Here is a 21,566-nt window from a genome sequence, read left to right as displayed (position 1 = left end):
TCTTTTCCATAGGTATTAATCAACCCCCATTTTCTTATATAGCTTGTTGTATTTAAATCAGCCTTCCTCCCTCCCTCCCTTAAATCTTCTGTTTAGTGTGATGCTGTTTGGTTTCTTTCTCTAAAGCTCAAGCACGGTGCACATATCCCTGGTAAGGCTCCTGTCCATTCCACCTTTTTATTTTAGTTCTTAAGATCTTTTCTGGTCTTGTCTCACCTTCCTCTCCCTCTCTTCACCTGTGACGTATGAGCTTCTTGAGAGTAGGCATTGCCTTTGTTTCTCCTCTCTTGGCATCTAATACAGCACTTAGAAATTAGTAGGTATCCATTAAATTAGTCTTGAACAAATACCTGAAATTTTGAACAAAGCTCTTCTTCGTAATGAGGTTGACATAAACTTTTTTTTTTTTGAAAAAAATTATAGAAAATACACATAAAATTTACCATCTTAATCATTTTTAAGTGTACGGTTCAGTGGCATTAACTGCATTCACATTGTGGTGCAACCATCACCACGACCCATCCACAGAGCTGCTGTCATCTTACAAAACTGAAACTCTGCCCATCAAACACTAATTCCCATTTCCTCCTCCCCAGCCCTTGAAAACAGCATTCTACTTTCTGTCCATAAGCATTTGACTACTCTAGGTACCTCACATAAGTGTAATCATCCAGTATTTGTCCTTTAGTATCAGGCTTATTTCACTTGGCATAATGCCTCAGAGTTCATCCATGTTGTAGCATGTATCAGAATTTCCTTTCTAAGGCTGAATAATACTCCAGTGTATGTATGTTCCACATTTTGTTTATCCACTCATCTGTTGATGGACATTTGGGTTGTTCTCACCTTTTAGCTATTGTGAATAATCCTGTTGTGAAATAGGTGTACAAATACCTGTTTCAGTCCTTGCGTTCATTTCTTCTTCTGGGTATATACCCAGAAGTAGAATTGCTGGATCATATGGTAATTCTATGTTTAATTTTTGAGGAACTGCCATACTGTTTTCCACATCAGCATTTTATATCAACAGTGCACTAGTGTCCCAATTTCTCCACATCCTTACTATTACCTGTTGGTTTTTTTTTATAATAGCCATCCTAATGGGTATGCAGGCATATCTCATCATGGTTTTGATTTGCATTGACTAGTAGGGTTGAGCATCCTTTCATGTGCTTATTGGTCATCTGTAGATCTTTGGAGAAAGGTCTGTTCAAGTCCTCTGTCCATTTTAAAAATTGGGTGGTTGGTTGTTATTGAGCTATAGATATTCTTTACATATTATGAATATTAATCTCAAAACACTTTTGGATTCTTAGCTTTCATGGTGCACTGAGATTAATGCCCGCTTAACAGCAGTAGATACACAATGGTCCTCCATCCCACAAATCAAAACTACACCTCAAAAGCCCAGCGGGCTCTGTCTAAAATCCTTCTCTCCAGCCAGAACAGGAAAGAAGCAATGTGGTTGCCTGGGAATGAGGAAGTCCTTCTTTCATCCAGGTCACCGTGCGCTAAACCCTGACAGCCTAATCGGGCAGAGCCTGAGCCCCAAGCCCAGGCTGGAAGTGTTAATCCAGCAATCGTAGCCCTGCTGCCCTCTGAGCTCATCCCGCCCCTCCTTGCAGGTCCCAGCTACGACACATCCTCACTCTGTATCTAAATTTGGAAATGCAGGTTTTTTAAAGTATATTTGACATTTTGGTCATTACATATTTTTGCCCTACTCCCAATTTTTAAATTACGTTGAATAATACTAATAACTGAAATGTATTGAGTGTTGCCACGTGCCAGGCACTATTCTTAGCATTTTATGTGGGTGACACATTTTATATTTACAACCCTTTAAGCCGAATGCTACCATTGTCCCCATTTTACAGATGAGGAAATGGAAGCACACAAAAAATTTAATCAATGCCATGCACCCAGATAGCCTCATGCTGTGGATGTTTCTTCTTGTCTACATTTGGCAGTGAACTTCCTGACAGAACGTGTGATTGGATTGTTTCTTCATGCCAGCAGTTCTGCCTCTAAGCTTTAGTACAAATGGTTTTGATTTCCTACCTAATGATTGGTCTTTGTCATAGCAGGGCTAATACCACTTCCCAGAGTATTGTTCTGGTTTTATGGCTTATCAGAAATTAAATATGGTTGCTCTCTGTGTTGTTGGTAATCTTAAATCCATTCAGGACCAAAAGTTTGGTAGAACTAGCTGCTCGACTTCAAAAGGAAAATATATATAAAGCTGGGTCACAGACATGTGGCAGGTTCGTGGGATTCCTGAGAAGCTCTAGGAACCATCAACTACGGAGGTGATAATAGCTACAGGGATTGTGGATTTGCTGTGGGCTGTACACTGTGCTGCGTTCTTTATGTTCTCATTTCCTTCTCACAAAATCCCCGATAGACTAAGAGACTTTTATCAGGTTTTCCTTGAGAACCAAGAATCTGGATAGGAAATAGAGGAGGGCCCTATCCGAGCCTGGGGTTCCTTGACGTTTGAACAGGAATTAAGGAAGGAGCCTGCAGCTCGGACTGAGAATTACCTGCTCAAGAGAAAGGTGGGAAATGAAGAATGTGACCTCCCTGAAGCCAAGAGAGGAAAATGCTTCAGGAAGGGAGGGAAGGGGTCAGTTATGTCATACACTATTGAAAGGCAGCATGAGGTGGAGATAGAGGAGTGGCTGCTGGATCTGGCAATGGAGGCACCCTTGGCGATAGTGTCCCAGCAGAGTAGGGAGACCAGAAGCCTGTTTGGAGCGAGTGGAGGCATGACAGGGAAGTCAGGAAGAAGGGCGGACAGCTCTTTGTTGAAGTTTTAACGTGAAGGAAATTAGATGAAAGCATGGTAACTGGACTAAGATGGGAGGTGGAGGTGCTTGCTGGTGGAGGTTTTTAAGATGGGAGATACTAGAACATAATGCTATGCCAATGAGAATTGTCGAGTGGAGGGGAAGAGACTGAGAGAGAAGGGGCAGGGGAGGTGATGCAGGAAATAGAGGAAGACTGCTATCCTGGAGGGCGGGAGGGTTAAAATCCACAGTCAAGTGCAGAGATCTGCCATTGCTAGGGTACTTCCTCCATCGCAACACGAGGGGATTAGAGAATGTGGGGTAGATCTAGGTAGATCTATGGTGACTGAGGTAGAAACATTGGGAGCTTCCAGCTGGAGATTATATATATATATATAAAATTTATTTTTTTCCATTCAAGTATTATTCCTTGTTATGGATGAGAAAATTGAGCCCTGGAGAGACCAGCTCACTTGTCCTAGTAAGTGGCTGAGCTAGATGTTCTGACTCCAGGGCCTCTCCATGCCTGGGGCACCTGTGTGCTGTCCCTTTCTCTCCATGGTGAAGTACCCAGTGCCTTGAGCATCTCGAGTGCGCAATCACCATATTGGACGAGTTTTCTCCATTACCCAGTCCTCAGATGCAGCCACACTCTCCGTGGCAAATATACCTGTTCGAAGTTTGTCATGCCACAGGTGGAGAAGTTAAATAAATGCCTCTGACCCCAGAATTTCCTTTTCATATTTTCATCCAGATTTCCAGTGCTCCCCCCGCTCCCCCAAAACCCGGCAGCGTAAGCAGAAGAGAAGCCTGGCAGTCTGTCCCCAGTTGGTGGGCAAAGCAGGTGGTCAGAGGGCAGAAGGCTCTGATAGCTCTTTGAGAGTTGAGGGCCATGGGTCTGTTAGACCAGGGGTCCCCAACCCCTGGTATTGGTCCGTGGCCCGTTAGGAACCGGGTCACCCAGCAAGAGGTGAGCGACTGGCCAATGAGCTAAGCTTCATCTGTATTTGCAGCCGCTCCTAAGCACTAGCATCACCGCCTCAGCTCCACCTCAGATCATCAGCCATTAGATTCTCATAGGAGAACTGGTCCCTGGTACAGAAAAGGTTGGGGACCACTGTGTTAGACTGAGCATTCCCATTCCTTAGCCTCCAGCCTCCTCTCTCTCTCTTATGGAAAGTGGCATGGGCCCTGAGTCTGACGGAAGGGGACTACCTTGAGGTTCCCAGCACAGAGGCAGTTCCTCCTCGTCTTCTCTCTGCAGAGCTGCCTCTTCTCCAGGTTAGCGGAAACCTGCAGATGTGAGACCCACAGGGCAACCCCACACCGCCGCCCCAGCTGTCCTTTCACCCTGTATCCTAGAGCAGATGCCCAAATCTACGTCCTTTTGGAACTCACTCCTTTACTCAGCATGGATAATTGTGAAATTGGGTCACCTTATTATTCGCATATTTGGCATAAAAAGAAATCTAGATTTTTGACTTTTAACTCTTTCACACTGTACACTGTTCAAATGGTAGAAGTCTTCTTAGATGAATTGTGCTTCTCACTGCTATTCAGCTACAGAGGGATTCTGTTCTTGGCTGGAAATGGGATTTTTTTTTTTCACAAGTGTACTTAGCATGTAAGTTCTTAGCCACTCTTTTGTTGAGATTTTTAAGGGGCGGAGGGTTGGCTGTCAAATTTCTCTAACAGAAATTGTCCTCGCTAAATCCTAAGGCTGCTGCATTTCCCCCCAAGAACTCCAGATAGTCGTCCTGCTTTGCATGTGGCTTGTTCAAACTGGAGTGCGGGTCATAGGAGTGCCAGCAGTGCCCGGCTGCAGGCGCATTTAAGCACCACACACACACACGTGTGACACGCGTGAAGTGTTTGTGTGAAACCAGTTTGCTCATATTCTGTATCAGGCAACATGTGCAGACACAGAGGGATTCTTGTTTTCGAGTCTCTTGCTTTCCCACACCCTCCACCCTGTTGCACTCCTGCCAGCACCCCAGCCCCACCCTGCTGAGCTATCAGTGGGCCTTGCATTTGAGAGAAATTCCAGGGCTGCCACAGGCTGATGGCTACTGCACCTTGCTGATGCTTTCTCCTGTTACCTATCACTTCTGTCCACTGCCCTTGGTCCCTTATTCCTACTTTAACAGGGTGCTGGCCATCTCTTGCTGGGACAACCGTACCAGCCTCTTAATTGTCTCCTATATTGGTCTCTAGTAACTCACTTACTTTTCCTCCACTCTGGAGCAAGAAAGACTTTTCTGAGTCACAAAAGTTATCACGTGATTTCTCTGTTTAATCATTCAGACGTTTCCTATTGCGCTCAAGTGTGGACTGCTTAACGTAGAGAAGGGCTTCTCAAACTTTATTGCGCATCAGATCTCCTGAAGATCTTAAAATTCAGATTCTGATTCAATAATTTTGGAATCAGGCCTGAAATTCTGCATTTCAAATAGGTTCCCAGGTAATGCCGATGCTTCAAGGAACTGCGGGAGCCCTGCTTGCCTCCCTAGTCTCATCTGTTCCAACCACACTGAACTTATTCTAGCTCCTAGAATGCTTCACACTCTTGCCCACCGCCGGGCCTTTGCACATGCTCTCTCCCAGGAGCAATTTTTTTATCCTGGCCTGGCTGGCTCCTACTTCTTTATTTCAGTTAGATCATAGGTGTCACTTCCTCTAGGAAGCCTCCTCTGAATCTCCAAGCCCAGGAAACAAACTGTTGAGCATGTTTGTGGCCTGGCAGTGCTGTGAGGTGGAGGGGTAATGGGATAAGAATCTTTTTATGCTAAGTGACAAGGTCAAAGGGGTGAGTGAGCTGGCCTATGAGGTACAGGGCAGCAGCCAAAGAATGAGGGAGCGCTTCCTTCCTAGAGAAGGTTCTAGGAAGGTTTTGTGTCGCCTGCGGGTTAGAGAAGAAAGACTTTCTGACCTGAGCCTGTCTAAAGGGTCACTGGCTGATGGTGCCTTAGCTATCCTACCACTCAGGTCTCTGCTGAGCAGAAAGGATCACTGAAGTAAGGGGACTAGTTGCCTGGCACTATCTGAACAAGGTCAGCCTCACAACTGTCTGTGTTCTCAGGCCACCCAAAAAAGAAAGTCAGAGTGAGTAAGGTGATTAAAAGGATGAAAACTTTTTTCAGAAAGTTTTTCGACCACAGCTTGTGTGAGAATCATTGAGACAAGTCTCTACTGCATAAATTTTATTCCAGGATATCACCTACCCTTTGCTTAGCCCCCGCTTATTTCCTTAAAATATTTTTCTTTGGGGTACCCTTTCATTTTATTTTCTCTGCTCATTTGGCCCCTTTATAAGTTTGTTATAAAATTACTTCCTATGTAGATTAGAGGTCAGTATTCCCTAGCTGAAGAAACCCCGGATTTTTCTAGAATGCTCCTGCTATGATTCTTGCACCAGACTCTCTCAGCCCTGCAGGGAGCTGGGAATGGAATCTGAGACATGTGACACTGCATCATCATGATGTAGTGGTCAGACCTTTTTAGCCATGTGATTTCAGCTTGGATAGGAGCAGTGCCAGTGAGGTCTGGAAAAAGAACCTTAGTTACGTAGCAAATAAGTTTAGCAGTTGCATGTTGGAGCCAGGAAAATGTTGGAAAGCAGGGGACTCATGAAAAGATCCCATGTCACTGCCATTTGCTACAATGGAAAAAGCTTTCTGCCCTCCACTTTTAACAGACACCAAATAATATTCCCTTTCTGAATTTTATTTCCTCTTTTCTTAAAGGGAACATACAAGAAGAGAGGTTTCCTCCTTCCTTGTTCCACCCTTGCCTCCTGGGACTTTCTGAGTTTGTTTTGCTGAATCATAATTACAAATGTTGAGCAGTTAGTCTGTTTAAAACAGATAACGACTTCAGTTTCTTCCTGATGAGAACTGCCACGTTTAGTGGGTTATTCCTGTGTATCCAATGACTCGTAGGTACTGTAGAAAGTTAAAAAACAAATTTGGAAAATCTGAGAAGTAAATTATTTTCTTTTCCACAATAGAAAATCATACTCTTTGCCTTGCTTAAGGAATGGATTTGATATATTAGGGAACAGGATGATGCTCCTTCTCTGAAGGAGAAAAATGAATTGAGCGAGAGCAGTTAAGATATCTACTCTTATTAATCTTGACCTGACTCTGAACCAATATTTACAATGTCTGTAAAATAGTTCTGGTCTCCAATTACATTTTCAAATTTCTAGTCATGTTCTTTATCTGCCCTCTAGTGGACACATACTGAATAGAAAAATTCAACAGAAGAGCTCGCTAGGAAAAAAGCAAACACAATAAAAAATAATACGCTCTCTAAACATCTAGGGACCTTCACATTCTTTACCTCTTATCTTCATGATAGTCCTGTAAGAGAAATAATAATGTTCTTGTTTATATTCTCATTTAAACATCAAACTAACAATTCCAAAATATGGAACTAATACATACATCAACCCATTCCACAAGAAGTATCCAGGCCTAACCACTAAGTTTATCTCAAGGACCTAAGAAAGTTGAAGTTCTTTATTTTTTGTATTTGTATTATGAAAGCAATAGGGTTTTTAAAAAATTTTCTAAATATGAAAGTTAAATATTAAGTAATTACATAACTTAAGGACCTGTACACAGATGTCCCCCAGCTTCCTGTGGTCACCTGTTCTCCAGCTTCTCCGAGCTTCCTCTGTGGTTGCTTACGTTGCTCCAGGAACCTCAAGGGCTCAGGACCCCACTGCCTCCATTCCTGGGTTTTCAGCCCCACTTCCAACACCCATACTTCACCCCCTCCTGAACACTCTCCCTAATTTTTCACAGCCGCCCTAGGCATACTAACACAAAGCTGAGTTTAGTTAGCATGGTGGATTACTTTTAGGGGAAGCCATGTCTAACATTTTCTATCTTAAGATCGCTCCTGTATTGTGCTGTACTCTTTCTGTCATTGTTAACTTTTGTAAATGTTTGCTGGAGAACATCTGTGTGGAAGGTCTTTAAGTTATGCGTATTTATATAAAAAATAAATCTCATGTATAATTTTTTTCCTTTGTATTTAGATCTTTGATGCTGTACAACATAATACAAAACAAACCAAAGAGACTGATTTCTATGACGAGGTGTTATTCACCATGTCATCCTAGAGCAGAGGGCTGGAAGGAGAGGCTGTTCTCCAAGTAGAACTGAGGTGGAGTTAGTGCTGGAAGGGGCTAAAGATTTCTTAATGTGACAACTGTTTCCTAGAACAAAGGGCTCTAAAATCCCATTAGGAAGAGATTTATTTTATATATGATAAATATATATATCTGGTTCTGTTTCTCTGAAGAAGACTAATATAAGTAGGTATGTCATCAAAGCTGGTTCAATTAGAGTAAATCTTAGGCCTTTTCCTGGGAATGTTGGGGCATAGCTACTCTCTTTCTCTGAATGTTGGAATTCAGATGTGTGGCTTGGAACCACTATCAGGTGCAAGCTCTGAGCCAGAATCCTAAGATCTAATGCAGGCACAGCCACTTACTACCTGTGGGACTGCTCCTTAGTTTCCTCATGTGTAAAATGGAATTATAGTGCCAACCACATAGCGTTATTGAGAGAATTAACCAATTTGATAGATATTAAGCACTCAGAACAATGCCTAGATTACAGTAAATGCTCAATAAATCCAAGTGGTGCTGGCAGTGGCGATAAAAACCAGCCTGAGAAAAAGTCTGATGTATACAGCGGGCAAGAAAATGGATTCAGAGCACTAACGGCTTCTCAACCCTCTAGATCAAACTGAGCTTGACAAGCATCCTACTTCTGGACTTTTCAGTAACATGAACTCATAAATTCCTTTATTAGTTAAATCTATTTGGGTTGAGTTTTTATTTCCATCCTGAGTGCTGAACCTCTTCTTAACAACTGACTGGTTTCTTTTTTTCAGACCCACAAGCACAAAAGGTTTGTGCTTTTTTTCTCATTAATTAGTGCTACCTACCCATTCACTTAAGGGTGACAACTTTCTGTGGCTCCAGGAACCCTATTTTACCCATCAATAAGGAACTTACCTTCAATACCTCAAACGTGATTTACTCTTCTATTGCTATTGCCCAAATGATCCTAGGTAGCGTAAACAGGCATTCACTGAAGAGGAATCAGGAAGGTCCTATAAACAATGAAAAGATAACCAACTTAGGGGAAATGCAAATCAAAAACAATAGAATGCTATTTCAATTCACTAGTTAAATAAAAAATTGAAAGTCTTAAAAATTCTAAGTATCAACTAGTATGTGGAGTCAAGGGGACTTTTATATACTGCTGACGAGTGTAAATTAATTGTACAGTCTACAAAATAATGTGTAAAAATTGACATCATGTAAAGTCAAAAATGTCGTTAAATAATAAGGTGATAATACTACTGAGTCTATCCCTGGAGAAACTCTTAGACATACGCTGTCAAGACTCAAGAATGCTTAGCATTGCACGTGGTCATACCGAAAAGGCTGAAAACGACTGATGTATCCATACACAGAATGGATAATATATGGCATATTTACTTAATGCATTCTGAAGACCATGAAAATGAATGAACATGCATCAGCTACATGCATCAGTGTGGATAAATCTATAAAAATCATAGCTTTGAGTAAGAAAGAGCACTTGCAGAATATGTCCCAAGTACTATTTATATAAAGTTTAGAAGCATATGATAACTAATACATTATTTAGGGATATAGCAGGTAAAAAAGCATGAGAATGAAACAAAATCAGAGGAGTGGTTATGCTTGGAAGCAATGATAATTATTTATTTCCCAGTCAGTGTTGAGTACATGGGTGCTCCTTTTTATCTTTACATCATATATGTTATATTCTTTTTATGCATGGGATGTAATTTTTTTACTGTGGTAAAATATACATAAAATGTAGCATTCTAACCATTTTTAACTGTACAACTTAGCAGCACTACTTAAGCACATTCATTCATATTGTTACACAACTATCCACCTCTATCCACTTCCAGAACTTTCCATCATCCCAATCAGTGCTTTTGCATTATATCCAAGAAATCTTTGCAAAAGCCAATGTCACAAAGCTGTTGCCCTATTTTCTTCTAAAAGTTTCATAGTTTTAGCGCTTAGGTTTACGGTTTTGATCCATTTGAGTCCATGTTTATGATGTGGTGTAAGGGTTCAACAAAATTCTTTTGCAGGGTAATATATTTTTAAACAGAAAGGAAAGAATCAAAGAATATTAGCTCCAGTAGGGGCCATCACATTGATGAAGAAACTGGGATAGAGGTAAAATAACATATCAAGGTTACACCACTGGTTAAGGTAACAGCGGAACAGAAGCCAAATCTGCCTACTGGGCAAAGCATTACAATAGACCATTGCGCGGACGCCAAAGCAGCAGGAGACCGGTCCCTGCTCGTCCCCCAACCCCTTTCGAATCCGCCCCTTACTGGCCCGCGCTCTCGGACTTTCCGTCCCTGGCTCCTCCCCTTCCCCGCCCCCGAGGGCGGGCCCACGAGGCTCGAGAGCTTTGGAGCCTTTGAAAACTGGCTCAGTGCGCGGGCGGGAGTGAAAGCTCGGCAAATCTTCGGCGTCCCAGGGACCGGGAGCCACTGGTTGTAAGGCCTGGATTCCAGCTCCGCTGTCGCACTTTACAGGCTCTGTTTTCCCTCGCTCTCCAGGACGGGGCGGAACCCTCGAGCCCCGCGACGTGAGTACTCGGCCCGGGGGCGGGGCTTACGTGCCAGACGCTTGGCCTGGATTGGCCGCTCGGAACGGCGCGGGGTTTGGCGGGAGCTTCGTTGGCTCCGGGGGCGGGAGAGCAGTCGGCCTGATGGCTTCGCGGCGGCGGGCGTGGAGCCGGGGGCGCGCGGGGTAAGTGTTGCGGACACTCAGCGCGGGCCCCAGACCAGCTTTATCTTCTTCCTTTCCTGCCGCGGTTTGTGCCTCTTGGAGCTATGCCGTGTAGCGAGGCGCCCTGACTCCGCCACTGCGAAACCTGCACCGAGTGACTCAGGGCCTCGGTTTCCACGTTTGTAAAAGGGGAGTAATTATAGTCCCAGCCTTGGGACTATTGGAAGAAAAAATGTAGGGGCCTTGAACCACAGCAGACAAAAATATTTGATCTGATCGACCAGTGGTTTTTGATGCTTTAATATTCTCTCTCACATGCAGGTGTATATATATATATAACATACATGTTTTAATTATGTGTTACATATAAAACATTTTTTACCTTTGGGATGCATGAAAGCTGTTTATCCCTCCTCCCAAAATGCACTGGTGTGCATATACCAAAATTTTTACATATGGTGTCACAGGTTTCCTCCTTTTGGAAGCCCCACCTTGCTCGTAGCCTAAGGTAAGACAGAAACTTGATTGTTTTTTTTGAGCACAGACATGGCAAGAGACATGTGGAAAGAATTTAGGTTAAGAAGTTATGCATTCTGGCTTCTAGTCATTTCTCTTACTTGTCTGTGTGGCCATTGATCAGTCACCTAACTGCTTTGAACCCCAGAATCATAAATGCCATGAAGTGATTACCTGTTCCACCTTCCTGGATCTGAGAATCAAAGCAGTGGTTCTCGAAGTATGTCTTTGAACAGCAGCATCAGCAGCACCAGGAACTAGTTAGAAATGCAAAAGTTCAGACTCCATCCCAGATTTACTGAATCAGACCCTCTGTAGGGTGTGGGGCCTAAATCTGTTTTAACAAGCCCTCCAGGTGATTCTGATGCCTGAAGTTTGAGAGCTGCAGCTCTAAACAGTTTTCCAACTTCTTGTTTACTGTGGTTAACAGTAATGTTTTATGTCACAGTTGGTACATGTGCACATATAACAAGGTTTATGAAAATACTATATCCAGTGCAGTTTTACATTTTATATTCTCTTGTATTTCCTTTTTAAAAATTCTGGGGGAAAAAACCTTAAAGGACATTATGGGGCATTGATGAAATTTGGATATAGACTGTAGATTAGATCATCATATCAGTGATATATTTCTTGATTTGGAAATTGTACTGTGACTGGGCCCTTTCTGGGAAAGACACACTAAGTATTTAGGGGTGAAGATGCACAGTGTCTCCAGTTTACCATCCACACAGGAAGCAAATGAGACAAAATGTAAATGATGGGTGAACCTGAGTAACAGGTATGCAGAAGGTCTTTATACTATTCTTGTAACTTTTCTGGAAGTTTGAAATTACATCAAATAAAAAGCTACTCAAAGAAATAATGGTTCAGACACCAATTTTGCTATCCACAAATGGGTGTCTGCATGGCGTGTTTTCAAGTCAGGGACCGTGTAGGTATTGTACCTGAGCACCCCCAGTGTCCTGTGTGATACCTGGTGCACAGCGGGTCCTCAGTACATTCACTGACAATATTATTTCCTGCCTCTCTGATTTCCAGTTCTTATTCTAGTCACTGTTGTTCCATCTTGTTTACTTTCAGGTTGCTGAAAATATGCACTTTTATCCTAATGCCCAGTGGAGGGAGCCAGACAGGGTGGAAAGGGGGCCGGCTGTGGATTTGAACTGACGCATATTTTAATGCAGGCTTCTCTCCTGCTGTGCTGTGTTGCTTTGGGCAAATACACATCTGTAACATGGGATTCACTTCTACCTCAGAGGACTGTAAGAGTTAAGTGAGAAGATGAACGTGCAAGAGCCAAGCACAGGACAGAATGGGTGTCAGGTGCTTGATAAATGTTGGCGTATCTCCCTTTTGCTCAATTCTGCAGAAACAGTCAGTCATTGTTGTTAATTGGGACTTCAGGGACAAGAATAGCAGCAGGACTAGGAATTTTCATGTCCCTGAATGGGAGACGTATGCTATTTAATATATAGGTGATATGAGTTGACCTGTAAAAAATAGTTAAATTTATGAGCTATGGGTTTTGCTTTCTAAAACAATTTTGTCATAATCTGAATTTCATTGAGTGCACACTATTAGTACAACTAATGAAGAATGTAATTTGGAAAGAAAGTGCTTGGACAGGGTTGCAATTTATGGTTTTTTCCCAGTTATTTTAACAATATTTCTTGACTCTTGTATTTTTGCTGTTTAATAGTGCAAGATATTCAAAGAACACTGTGAGAAGAACACATTCCACGAAAGGTGTAAGTGATCTTTTTATATTTCAATGTGTTGTCTCAGAATTGACAATACAAAAGAACTAACATGTGGGATCTCCAGAGTTTGATAAGCTTCACTAGGTGAGCTCAGTGTTTTATTGTGGTGACAAAGTATATTCTTCCACTTTTTCCAGTAAGATGGAGAAAATGACTTTAACCTTTAACCTTTTGAATCTTTTTTCCTGGACCTAGCTTGATTTTATTTTTGTTTGGATAATGGACATTATTTAAAACTGTACAACTTTCTGTATTTTGCTATTTTCATTTATAGCCATTTCTCTCTTATAGTTTTAAATAATCGTTTATGATTTCATAATATTCCACTTGGTTCACATTACAATTCTACTTTAGGGTAGAGTCTGAGAATAAATCTGTGTTGTCAGAAGCCAGCCGACAAAGTAATTGAAGGTACCTGAAACGGGGAGCATGGACTGAGGAAAAGAAAGAAGACAGAATTGCAGGAGGGAGCACAGAATCAAGCTGTGTCCCCGAGTTTACTTCTCAGGCTATATTTATACAGAAACTGTAGCAAAGAATTTGCAGTGATTGCTACGTGAACAATTGCAAGCTTACAGAGAATTCAAGATAAAACATCCTTGTTCCTGTCTTCTCAAACGGGTCAAGGAACGTTCAACATCCTCCTTAGGCCACATACTTCCCGTTCCAGCTGCCTCCAGCTGCCTCCTGGACAACCTCCTTAAGTACACTTGGTTTTTAACCCCTGACATTCTGCAGCGGTTCTGGCTGCAGCTCCCCACATCTCCCCCTTTTTTTATTTTTTAAATGCCCGAACCCTCCTGGTTCTGGCGCAAGGCGACTGTGCCTGTCTTAGGTGATCCCCTCACCAGATCTGGAACTTACCCGTCATCGGTACGTGCATTCCATCATGCACGCCCTGTCTTAGGTTGTCCAGCCTCTGAGGGAGTCTTACCCGTCTTTGACTACCAGCCCCTGTGGGAGGGAGATGTCTATCTTTTAAGCCATATATCGAAGCCTTACATGATGTAGATCGGCCTGAAGTTTTATCATAGCACTAATGAAGTATTTTAGTAGAGAAGGAAGCAGGCACAAAACAACAATTACACAGGTCCCTATAGTCAAAACAGAAGCAGCTAGCTGATAGAAGGAAGACCATCAGGGGACAAGACCCTTAAGGTGATCCAAAAATTTAGCGACCAATTTATCAGCATCAAATTGCAGAGGTTTAGCATTTTTAAGTCCTTGTATTTCTTTATGCAGGTTAATTAAATCTAAGGATACATTAGCATTGTGCCATATGCCTTTTAAATGATATTTTACTCAATCCCAGTCATGACTAGTCTCATTATATCTTCTAGATGTGACACAGATCCAATGCTATTTTACATGACATTCTAGTTGAGATCTAATTTTTAGACCCTGGATTTCATCACCCAGGTATTCCACTGTCTTATACAGAGCATCTAACTTTTGTTCTAATTTTCTATCTATATTTTTCTGTGTTCCCAATGCTAAAGTAACATTTCTAGACAAATCATTGACATAATGAGCAGTTTGTACAGTTTGTGAGAGAGCCACCGCAGCGGTGGCAGCAGTAGCTATAAGAGATACAATAGCAAGTATTCCTGCAACAATTAGTCCAGTCACCCTCCTCATAGATGGCATGTCCAGCAGCGATGTGTTGTTCACTTTCACAATGACATCTGGTCCTTGCCACATTGTTGGATGTAAAAGAGATGGGTCAGGAAAGTATGTCCAGTAAATTGTACCCTCAGCCATCATCGCCAGGCTCAGCAAGATCAAGGTTAGGGTCATCCTGCCGGGTGTCTGGTGGAGCGGCAAAATGGACCAACCTCTCTGGCAACCACCTGGCATTTTCTGCATCCTGTGGAAAAACACAAACATGCCCTCGTCCCCATATTAATACCGGGTGGGGGCCATGCCGATTAGTTTTGAGCATCAGAAATTCAGTTTTTTGAGCTTCAAAAAGAATTTGTGGAGAAACCGGGTAGGTCTCCCCCTTTTTTATTTAGTTTTTTTGATTTTTGAGGGCATCACGTCATCTTTTTGTCATGTTTGTTTGACTAGTCAGATGACATTTTCCGCATGGACTTTCCCAGCAGGGCAACAGCCACAGCAAGTTCCTGCGTATATGACAGCCCTATGTCAAAACACAACCTAACATAATCACTTAAGTCTCCTTTCTTTCTAAAGGGTCTGATTGCTGCTTGACAGGCAGAATTTGCATATTCATAAGCCAGCTGTTTTACCAGCAGAGAACTGGCTTCCAGGTTCCCTAAAAGCTGTGAAGCAGCCTGCAACAAGCGTACCACAAAGTCCTGGAAACTCTCATCAGGGCCTTGGCGGATCTTAGACAAATCTTCAGTTGGCTTCCCTGATGGGGGCAACTTATACCAAGCCCTTTTTGCAGCAGTATTCACTTGAGCGTACGCTCCAGGATCAAAGGCCAGCTGATAGGCCAAAAGGAGGTAGAGGCCTTCCCCAGCAAGCATGTCATAAGTAATTGGTATATTTTGCCCCTGATTAACTTCCGCGGTAGATTTGCACTGTTTTGCAAACTCAAATTTCCAAAGCAAGAAGTCTCCCCCTGACAAGCAAGCTTGCGCCAGCTGTTTCCAATTCTCAGGGGGCAAGGCTTCTGCAGATAACGTTTCTAACATTGCCTGGGTAAATGGGGCAGTAGGCCCATACTGCACATAAGCCATCTTTAGTTCCTTTAGCTGCTAACTTCCAAACATGGGTCTGCCAAACACCAGAGCTAATTCTCCATAGGCCAGCAGAAAAAACGGTGTCATTTCCCGAGAGTCGCAAGAAATTGAGCATTGTCTCATTAAAGCCTTCTGATAGTAGATACTGCACAACATTCTTCTGACGACATCGGTGCCAGCGCACGGCGCCTTCCTGCACGTGTCCTTTCCCATGACAATGTTCAAAGGGGATGGTATCATTGATGCCTACAGGTTTTCCATCAGGATCCCCTAGTTCAATAACTGCATCATTGTTCTGATCCTGAGGCCATGACTGGCCTGTAGTGTTTAAACATCCCAGTTGGGACATAGAATTAAGCAAAAAACAAATAGGCAAGCCTATTGCTGATCCTGTGAAATTGAAATTGCTATATACATACTGCTGTTCCATGGCCAATGGCAGTCCTAAAAGTTCTGCATTGCTAGAGAAAACTCGAACTTGTGGTCCAGACCATACAGCAGGATGCAGCACTGGAGGTTCAGGAATATATGCCCAATGTAACTCCCTCAGTTACCGCTGGTAAGGTCAGTAAGAACAGGGTGAGCATCACGGCGGTCGGAAGAACTTGCAAGGCGGACCAACCTCTCTGGCAGCCATCGCAGCCCATCTTCAGCCTGTGGAAAAACACAGACATGTCCTCGACCCCAGATCAGCACAGGGTCGGGACCATTCCATGACCCGGTAAGAGGATCTTTCCACCTTACTAGAGCATAGTGTTGAGAAGTAGAGGGATGCCAAAATCGGTCAGCTGCAGACCGCCCGTGGGCATCCAAAATTAAAAAATTTAAAATAAAGAGGGCATGTTTCAGGGAGTTTAGAGGAGACAGAGGGTACAGCTCCCCCTTTTTTATTTTTTTCAACTGATTTTTGAGGGAGCTATGCGCACGCTCAACGACACCTTGGCCTTGGGGATTATAAGAGATACCCGTTTTGCACTCAATATTAAATTGTGAACAAAAGGTGCGGAAAGCTTTACTAGTATAACCACTGCCATTGTCAGTTTTAATAATAGAAGGTGTGCCCAAGGTTGCGAAGCAAGCCAAACAATGAGCTATAACATGCTTTGTAGCCTCTCTGGCTCTAGCCGAGGCATATAGGCATCCCGAGAAAGTATCGATGGCAACATGAACATATTTCAAGCGGCCAAATTCAGGTATGTGGGTAACGTCTATTTGCCCTCTGGGCCTGTTCCTGCTGGTCTTGTGCGTCATAAACAGGAAAAGCCATCAAGGAGAACCCAGGAGTGGATTCTCCAGCAGCAGCTGCCTGTCGAAGGCCTTGCTCTAACCCTGAACAGAGTGGGGTGGTAGATGCAGGTAATTTTAAAGGGGTCAAATGTCGTTCTTTTTTCATATTCACCAAAGGGGGATCCAGTCGAGCTATCATAGCAGGAGTAGGTGTTCGAGGTGGCCCGCCATGTGGTGAGACGGGAATCGGGCGGGGCGCAACTGGTGACCCGCAGCTAAGGGCTTTTAATTGTTGTGTCAACGCCTCTATTTTCTTTTCCAATTTTGCTATCTGTTTTCCTCCCGACGAATCATCCACAAACACCGCAAAGGCAGCGGGCCATCATCCCCATGGTACCTAGCAGCTTCCTCTTCTAATTGAGCCGCATCCCCGGGGTCAAGAGGATCTTCCTCATCCCCAAAAAACAAGGAAGAATAGTGCGCACCTAAACCTTCATCAGGTGGTGCTGAGGGCTTGCTCTCATCCTGAGGCTTACTATTGGAGCCTTCTACTTCAGAGGAGGCCTCAGGGCCCGGGGCGCCATGCTCTCGCCACTTGTCCCTCTCATGTGGCGGGTCCAGATAGTCTCGGACCAGGGACCAAAGCCCAAAAGTTTCCACAGGAACCTTTTCTGGGCCATGTACATCATAATAGTCCTGCAACTTAAGCCCTACTCATTTCCAAGTCTCTAAATCTAAAGTCCCCTCCTCTGGAAACCAAGGACACACTTCCTCTATAAATTTTAAAAAGCTACAAAGTTGCTGTTGGCTCACTCTGGCTCCACGAACTCTGAGCATGTTCTTAAGCATATGTACAAACAATACCCTACTATTACCCTGGCCCATAATGCCAGTATACTATATACAACTCCCGCATACTTACAATAGGCTGCCTACAGGACTCTTAGGTCCCTCAGATTCCGCGTGCGCACACCTTACCCCGCGGCACGTCCTATGCTGTTATCCCTTGTTTTCAGGTCCCTGTTCGGGCGCCACTTGTCGGAAGCCAGCCGACAAAGTAATTGAGGGTACCTGAAAGGGAGAGCATGGACTGAGGAAAAGAAAGAAGACAGAATTGCAGGAGGGAGCACAGAATCAAGCTGTATCCCCGAGTTTACTTCTCAGGCTATATTTATACAGAAACTGTAGCAAAGAATTTGCAGTGGTTGCTACATGAACAATTGCAAGCTTACAGAGAATTCAAGATAAAACATCCTTTTCCTGTCTTCTCAAACGGATCAAGGAACGTTCAGCATCCTCCTTAGGCCACATACTTCCCGTTCCAGCTGCCTCCAGCTGCCTCCTGGACAACCTCCTTAAGTACACTTGGTTTTTAACCCCTGACATTCTGCAGCGGTTCTCGCTGCGGCTCCCCATTTCTTTAACACTCTTGATAGCTAATTCAGATTATTTTCCAGGGCTTGTCCAGTTGGTGCTGGCAGTACATAGAGATGATGTAGGACAGTGGCTGTTTTCAGGGTGTTGGGGAGTCTGGGAGTTCCATCTGCTCTCTGTCTTGCCCTGGCTTTCTGTCTGGTGTGGTCTCGCTCTGCCTGCTGCCCTAACCCCAGCCTTCAGAGGATGGCTCTTCTATCTGGGAGGCCTAGGGATGCCTCTGCAGAGGTCTCAGCTCTATGCTCCCACCTGGCCCTAGGGTGCTTGTTTTTTTTTTTGGATAGATTTCTTTCAGCTCTGCCCTGGATGGCTGAAGTCCAGCGTGCTTGGGAAGGATTTCTCTGCGCTCTTCATCCCTGCTCCCAGCTCTCTTTAGCCCAAAGTCCAGAGTGCCTGGAATGGATTTCTTCAACTTTCCTGCCCTCTTCCCTCCTCTGGAGGGAGCTGTGTGCTGGAGGCCTGTTTGCCTCAGGAGGACAGAGGGATCTGTCCACACCTTTTCTTTGGCATTCTTCCCCCAAAAACTCCATGAATATTTTTTCAGTGAAAGTCTGTGAGTGGTAAAGTTTTTGTTTTGTCTGTTTTATTCCATCTTCTTTATATCTTTCAGATTTCCTCATCTATTAATGTTACCTTTTTATATTTTCCAGAGCTACCGTGGAAGTTTTTTTTTCCACTTTCTGTATGTTTTAGTTTTTCACAAGGATTTGGGGTAGCAAGCTTACTGAGGCTTATTAGTATATTGAATTGTAAACCCTGGTTTCTCCCCTTCAGTCAGGAATTTTTACACCTGGGTACTCTTAAAACTGTTGATGACCTTTTAGGCATGTGGGCATGTATCTGGGGAGAGGACCCATAGCTTTCCCTAGTTCAGGAGCTGGGCCAAATCTAGCCTGTCCCTTTTTTATGTACAGCCCTTTGAGCTCAGGATGGTTTATACATATTTAAATGGTTGAAATAAAATCAAAAGAAAAATATCTCATGACATGTGAAAATAACATGAAATTCAGATTTCATTGTCCGTAACTAAAGGTTTATTGCAATACAGCAATGCTTTTCTTTCTGCACTATCACTGTGTGCTTTCACATTTTAATGGCTGAATCGAGTCATAATACAGACTCTGTGGCCTGCAAAGCCTATTATTTATCGAAAAGTTTGCCAGCCCCTACCTTAGATTATCAAAGGAGTCTGTGTCTTCCCCCTTACCGCCCCCCCCCAAAAAAAAACCCTACAAAAGTATTAAGGATCACACCTTTGGGCAGCAGTGATAACAGGAGTATCCTTGCTAAGTAAATCAATTTTGTGATGTTCTTGTTTGTTAAAGCCAATTCAATGACTTCAGCTTTATTCACTTGTAGGAAGATGGCCATCAGCACATGCCTACTGATATATTTGATTTTCCTGACAATTCTGATATCTCCAGCCTGGGCAGGATGAGTGAAAATGAGAATGATGAAGAACCTTATGAAACCTTTGGTTAGTATTTTAAATCTTTATGCTAAAAACTTTAGTTTAAGCAATAACATTGAGGCTAGTTACTAATAAAAATATGGAAATGTCTTCAAATATAAAAATCAGCTGCATATGAATATAATATTCTGGGGAGTTCTTAATAATTTGAAATAATTTTTTCTCACTTCTAAGTACATCAGAACTAAGAACTCTTAAACATTACTGTAGATCTCTGCTAGTAGCATTTATTAGGACACCTATTATAGTATCTATAACAACAATATAAGATATTTCTCACTCCATACCACCAATAGAGTCATTCAATAAGGGGCTTTAATTTAGGGAGAAGAAGAGGGGTAATTTTCCCTTTTCTTAAACACATGGAGGCAAAGGATGCTTCAGGAGAGCTGCTGGGAGAGCTTCACCTATGTTCCTTGATAAAAATGTTTTAATTACTCATATAAAAAAATCTAAATGGAAAAGATCTAAATCTAAAAGAAATCACATAATTTAAAGAATGAAAATGTAATTCCTTACCTTAAAATTTAATGTGTACGATTCAGTGGTGTTCAGTATAGTCACAAAATTGTACAACCATCATTGTAGTGATCACTTTTTAAGTTGTATAAATGTCTAATCACTATGTCGTACAGGTGAGACTAATATGATAATGTATGTAAACTGTAACTGAAATTTTTTTTTTTAAGTGTGCAAGCATCACCATTATCTATTCTAGAACATTTTAATCACCCTGAAGAAAAACTGTGTACTCATTAGTAGTCATTCCCCATTCCTCCTTCCTCCTAGTCCCTGGCAACTATAAATCTACTTCCTGTCTATATGGATTTGCCTATTCATGTAAATGGAATCATACACTATGTGGGCATTTATGACTGGCTGCTTTCAGTGAGCGTCGTATTTTCAGGGCTTAACTATGTTGTAGTATTATCAGTATGTTATTCCTAAAAATTTTTATAGTTCATCCATTGTTCGGATATACCTCACTTTGTTTTCCATTCGTCAGTTGATGTACATTAGAGTTGTTCACTGTTTGACATTTTTATATAATACAGTGATATAGGTTATAATTGATAAATATGCATGTATTTATTAGTGAAATGGTTTACATTTTTTATTGTTGAACTGTGAGATCAGAAACATTTGGGAAGTAGGTTGTGTAATTGATTTTGATTTTGTTAGCCATTTAAACAAAGATTGTTTTGTAAACCGTTGTAAAGTAACAAAAACTTAAACCTACCCAGGCAGACTTTTAAAGTTGCACTTTTTTTTTTAATCTTTTGTAGAGCCTCCTTTACACAGCACTGCTATATATACGGATGAAGCTGAACTCTCCAAACACTGTATATTTATCCCTTCAACTCCTCAAGGAAAAGAAGTGAAAAGAAGGTATGGTTATATTTCAAGCAGTTATTTATTCATGGTCAATGGGATTTCTGAGGAGCTCTTTAAGATAGAATCATATAAAACTGAAGTTTTTAAAAGATGTTTTGGGCCAACTTATGTTTTTCCTTAAGGGAACTGATACATCAAAACTTAATTTTTCAAAAATTGACATTATTTATAATTAATTATAGGTACACATTTCCGTAAGTCATGGGGATATAATGTACAGCATGGTGACTGCAGTTAATAATACTGTATTGCATATTTGAAAGTTGCTAAGAGAGGTGATCTGAAGTTCTCATCACATGAAAAAAACTTTTGTAACTGTTTGGTAAGGGATGTTAACTGGACTCATTGTGGTGATCATTTTGCAATACAAATATTGAATCATTACATTGTTCCTGAAACATGTTATATGTCAGTTATATGTCAATAAAAATA

The 21,566-nt window shown here is 42.3% G+C and overlaps 1 protein-coding gene and 1 long non-coding RNA gene across 6 annotated transcripts in view; one reads left to right on the top strand and one right to left on the bottom strand.

Moving 5' to 3' along the window:
- Nucleotides 1-10,266: 10,266 nt before the first annotated feature.
- CENPU (centromere protein U) overlaps nucleotides 10,267-21,566 on the top strand; it is a 42,057-nt gene continuing 30,757 nt past the window's right edge. The window contains exons 1-5 of one of the 5 annotated variants that reach the window (XM_039882655.1): nucleotides 10,267-10,474; nucleotides 12,321-12,459; nucleotides 12,836-12,884; nucleotides 19,628-19,745; nucleotides 21,026-21,128. In XM_039882655.1, the coding sequence (XP_039738589.1) occupies nucleotides 12,449-12,459; nucleotides 12,836-12,884; nucleotides 19,628-19,745; nucleotides 21,026-21,128 (281 nt within the window). In that variant the 5' untranslated portion in view covers nucleotides 10,267-10,474; nucleotides 12,321-12,448. The other 4 variants (XM_039882656.1, XM_039882653.1, XM_039882652.1 and 1 more) reach the window with 4 other exon arrangements.
- LOC120618440 (uncharacterized) lies at nucleotides 12,886-18,246 on the bottom strand. Its single transcript, XR_005657256.1, has 2 exons — nucleotides 17,757-18,246; nucleotides 12,886-16,261 (listed from the first exon to the last, which is right to left on the bottom strand). It is a non-coding gene; the product is annotated as an uncharacterized LOC120618440 (long non-coding RNA).

Source organism: Pteropus medius, unplaced genomic scaffold (assembly GCF_902729225.1).
Source record: "Pteropus medius unplaced genomic scaffold, Ma_sr-lr_union100, whole genome shotgun sequence".
NCBI lineage: Eukaryota > Metazoa > Chordata > Mammalia > Chiroptera > Pteropodidae > Pteropus > Pteropus medius.
Note: the sequence above shows the minus strand (reverse complement) of the source record. Positions and strands in the feature narration are given on the sequence as shown.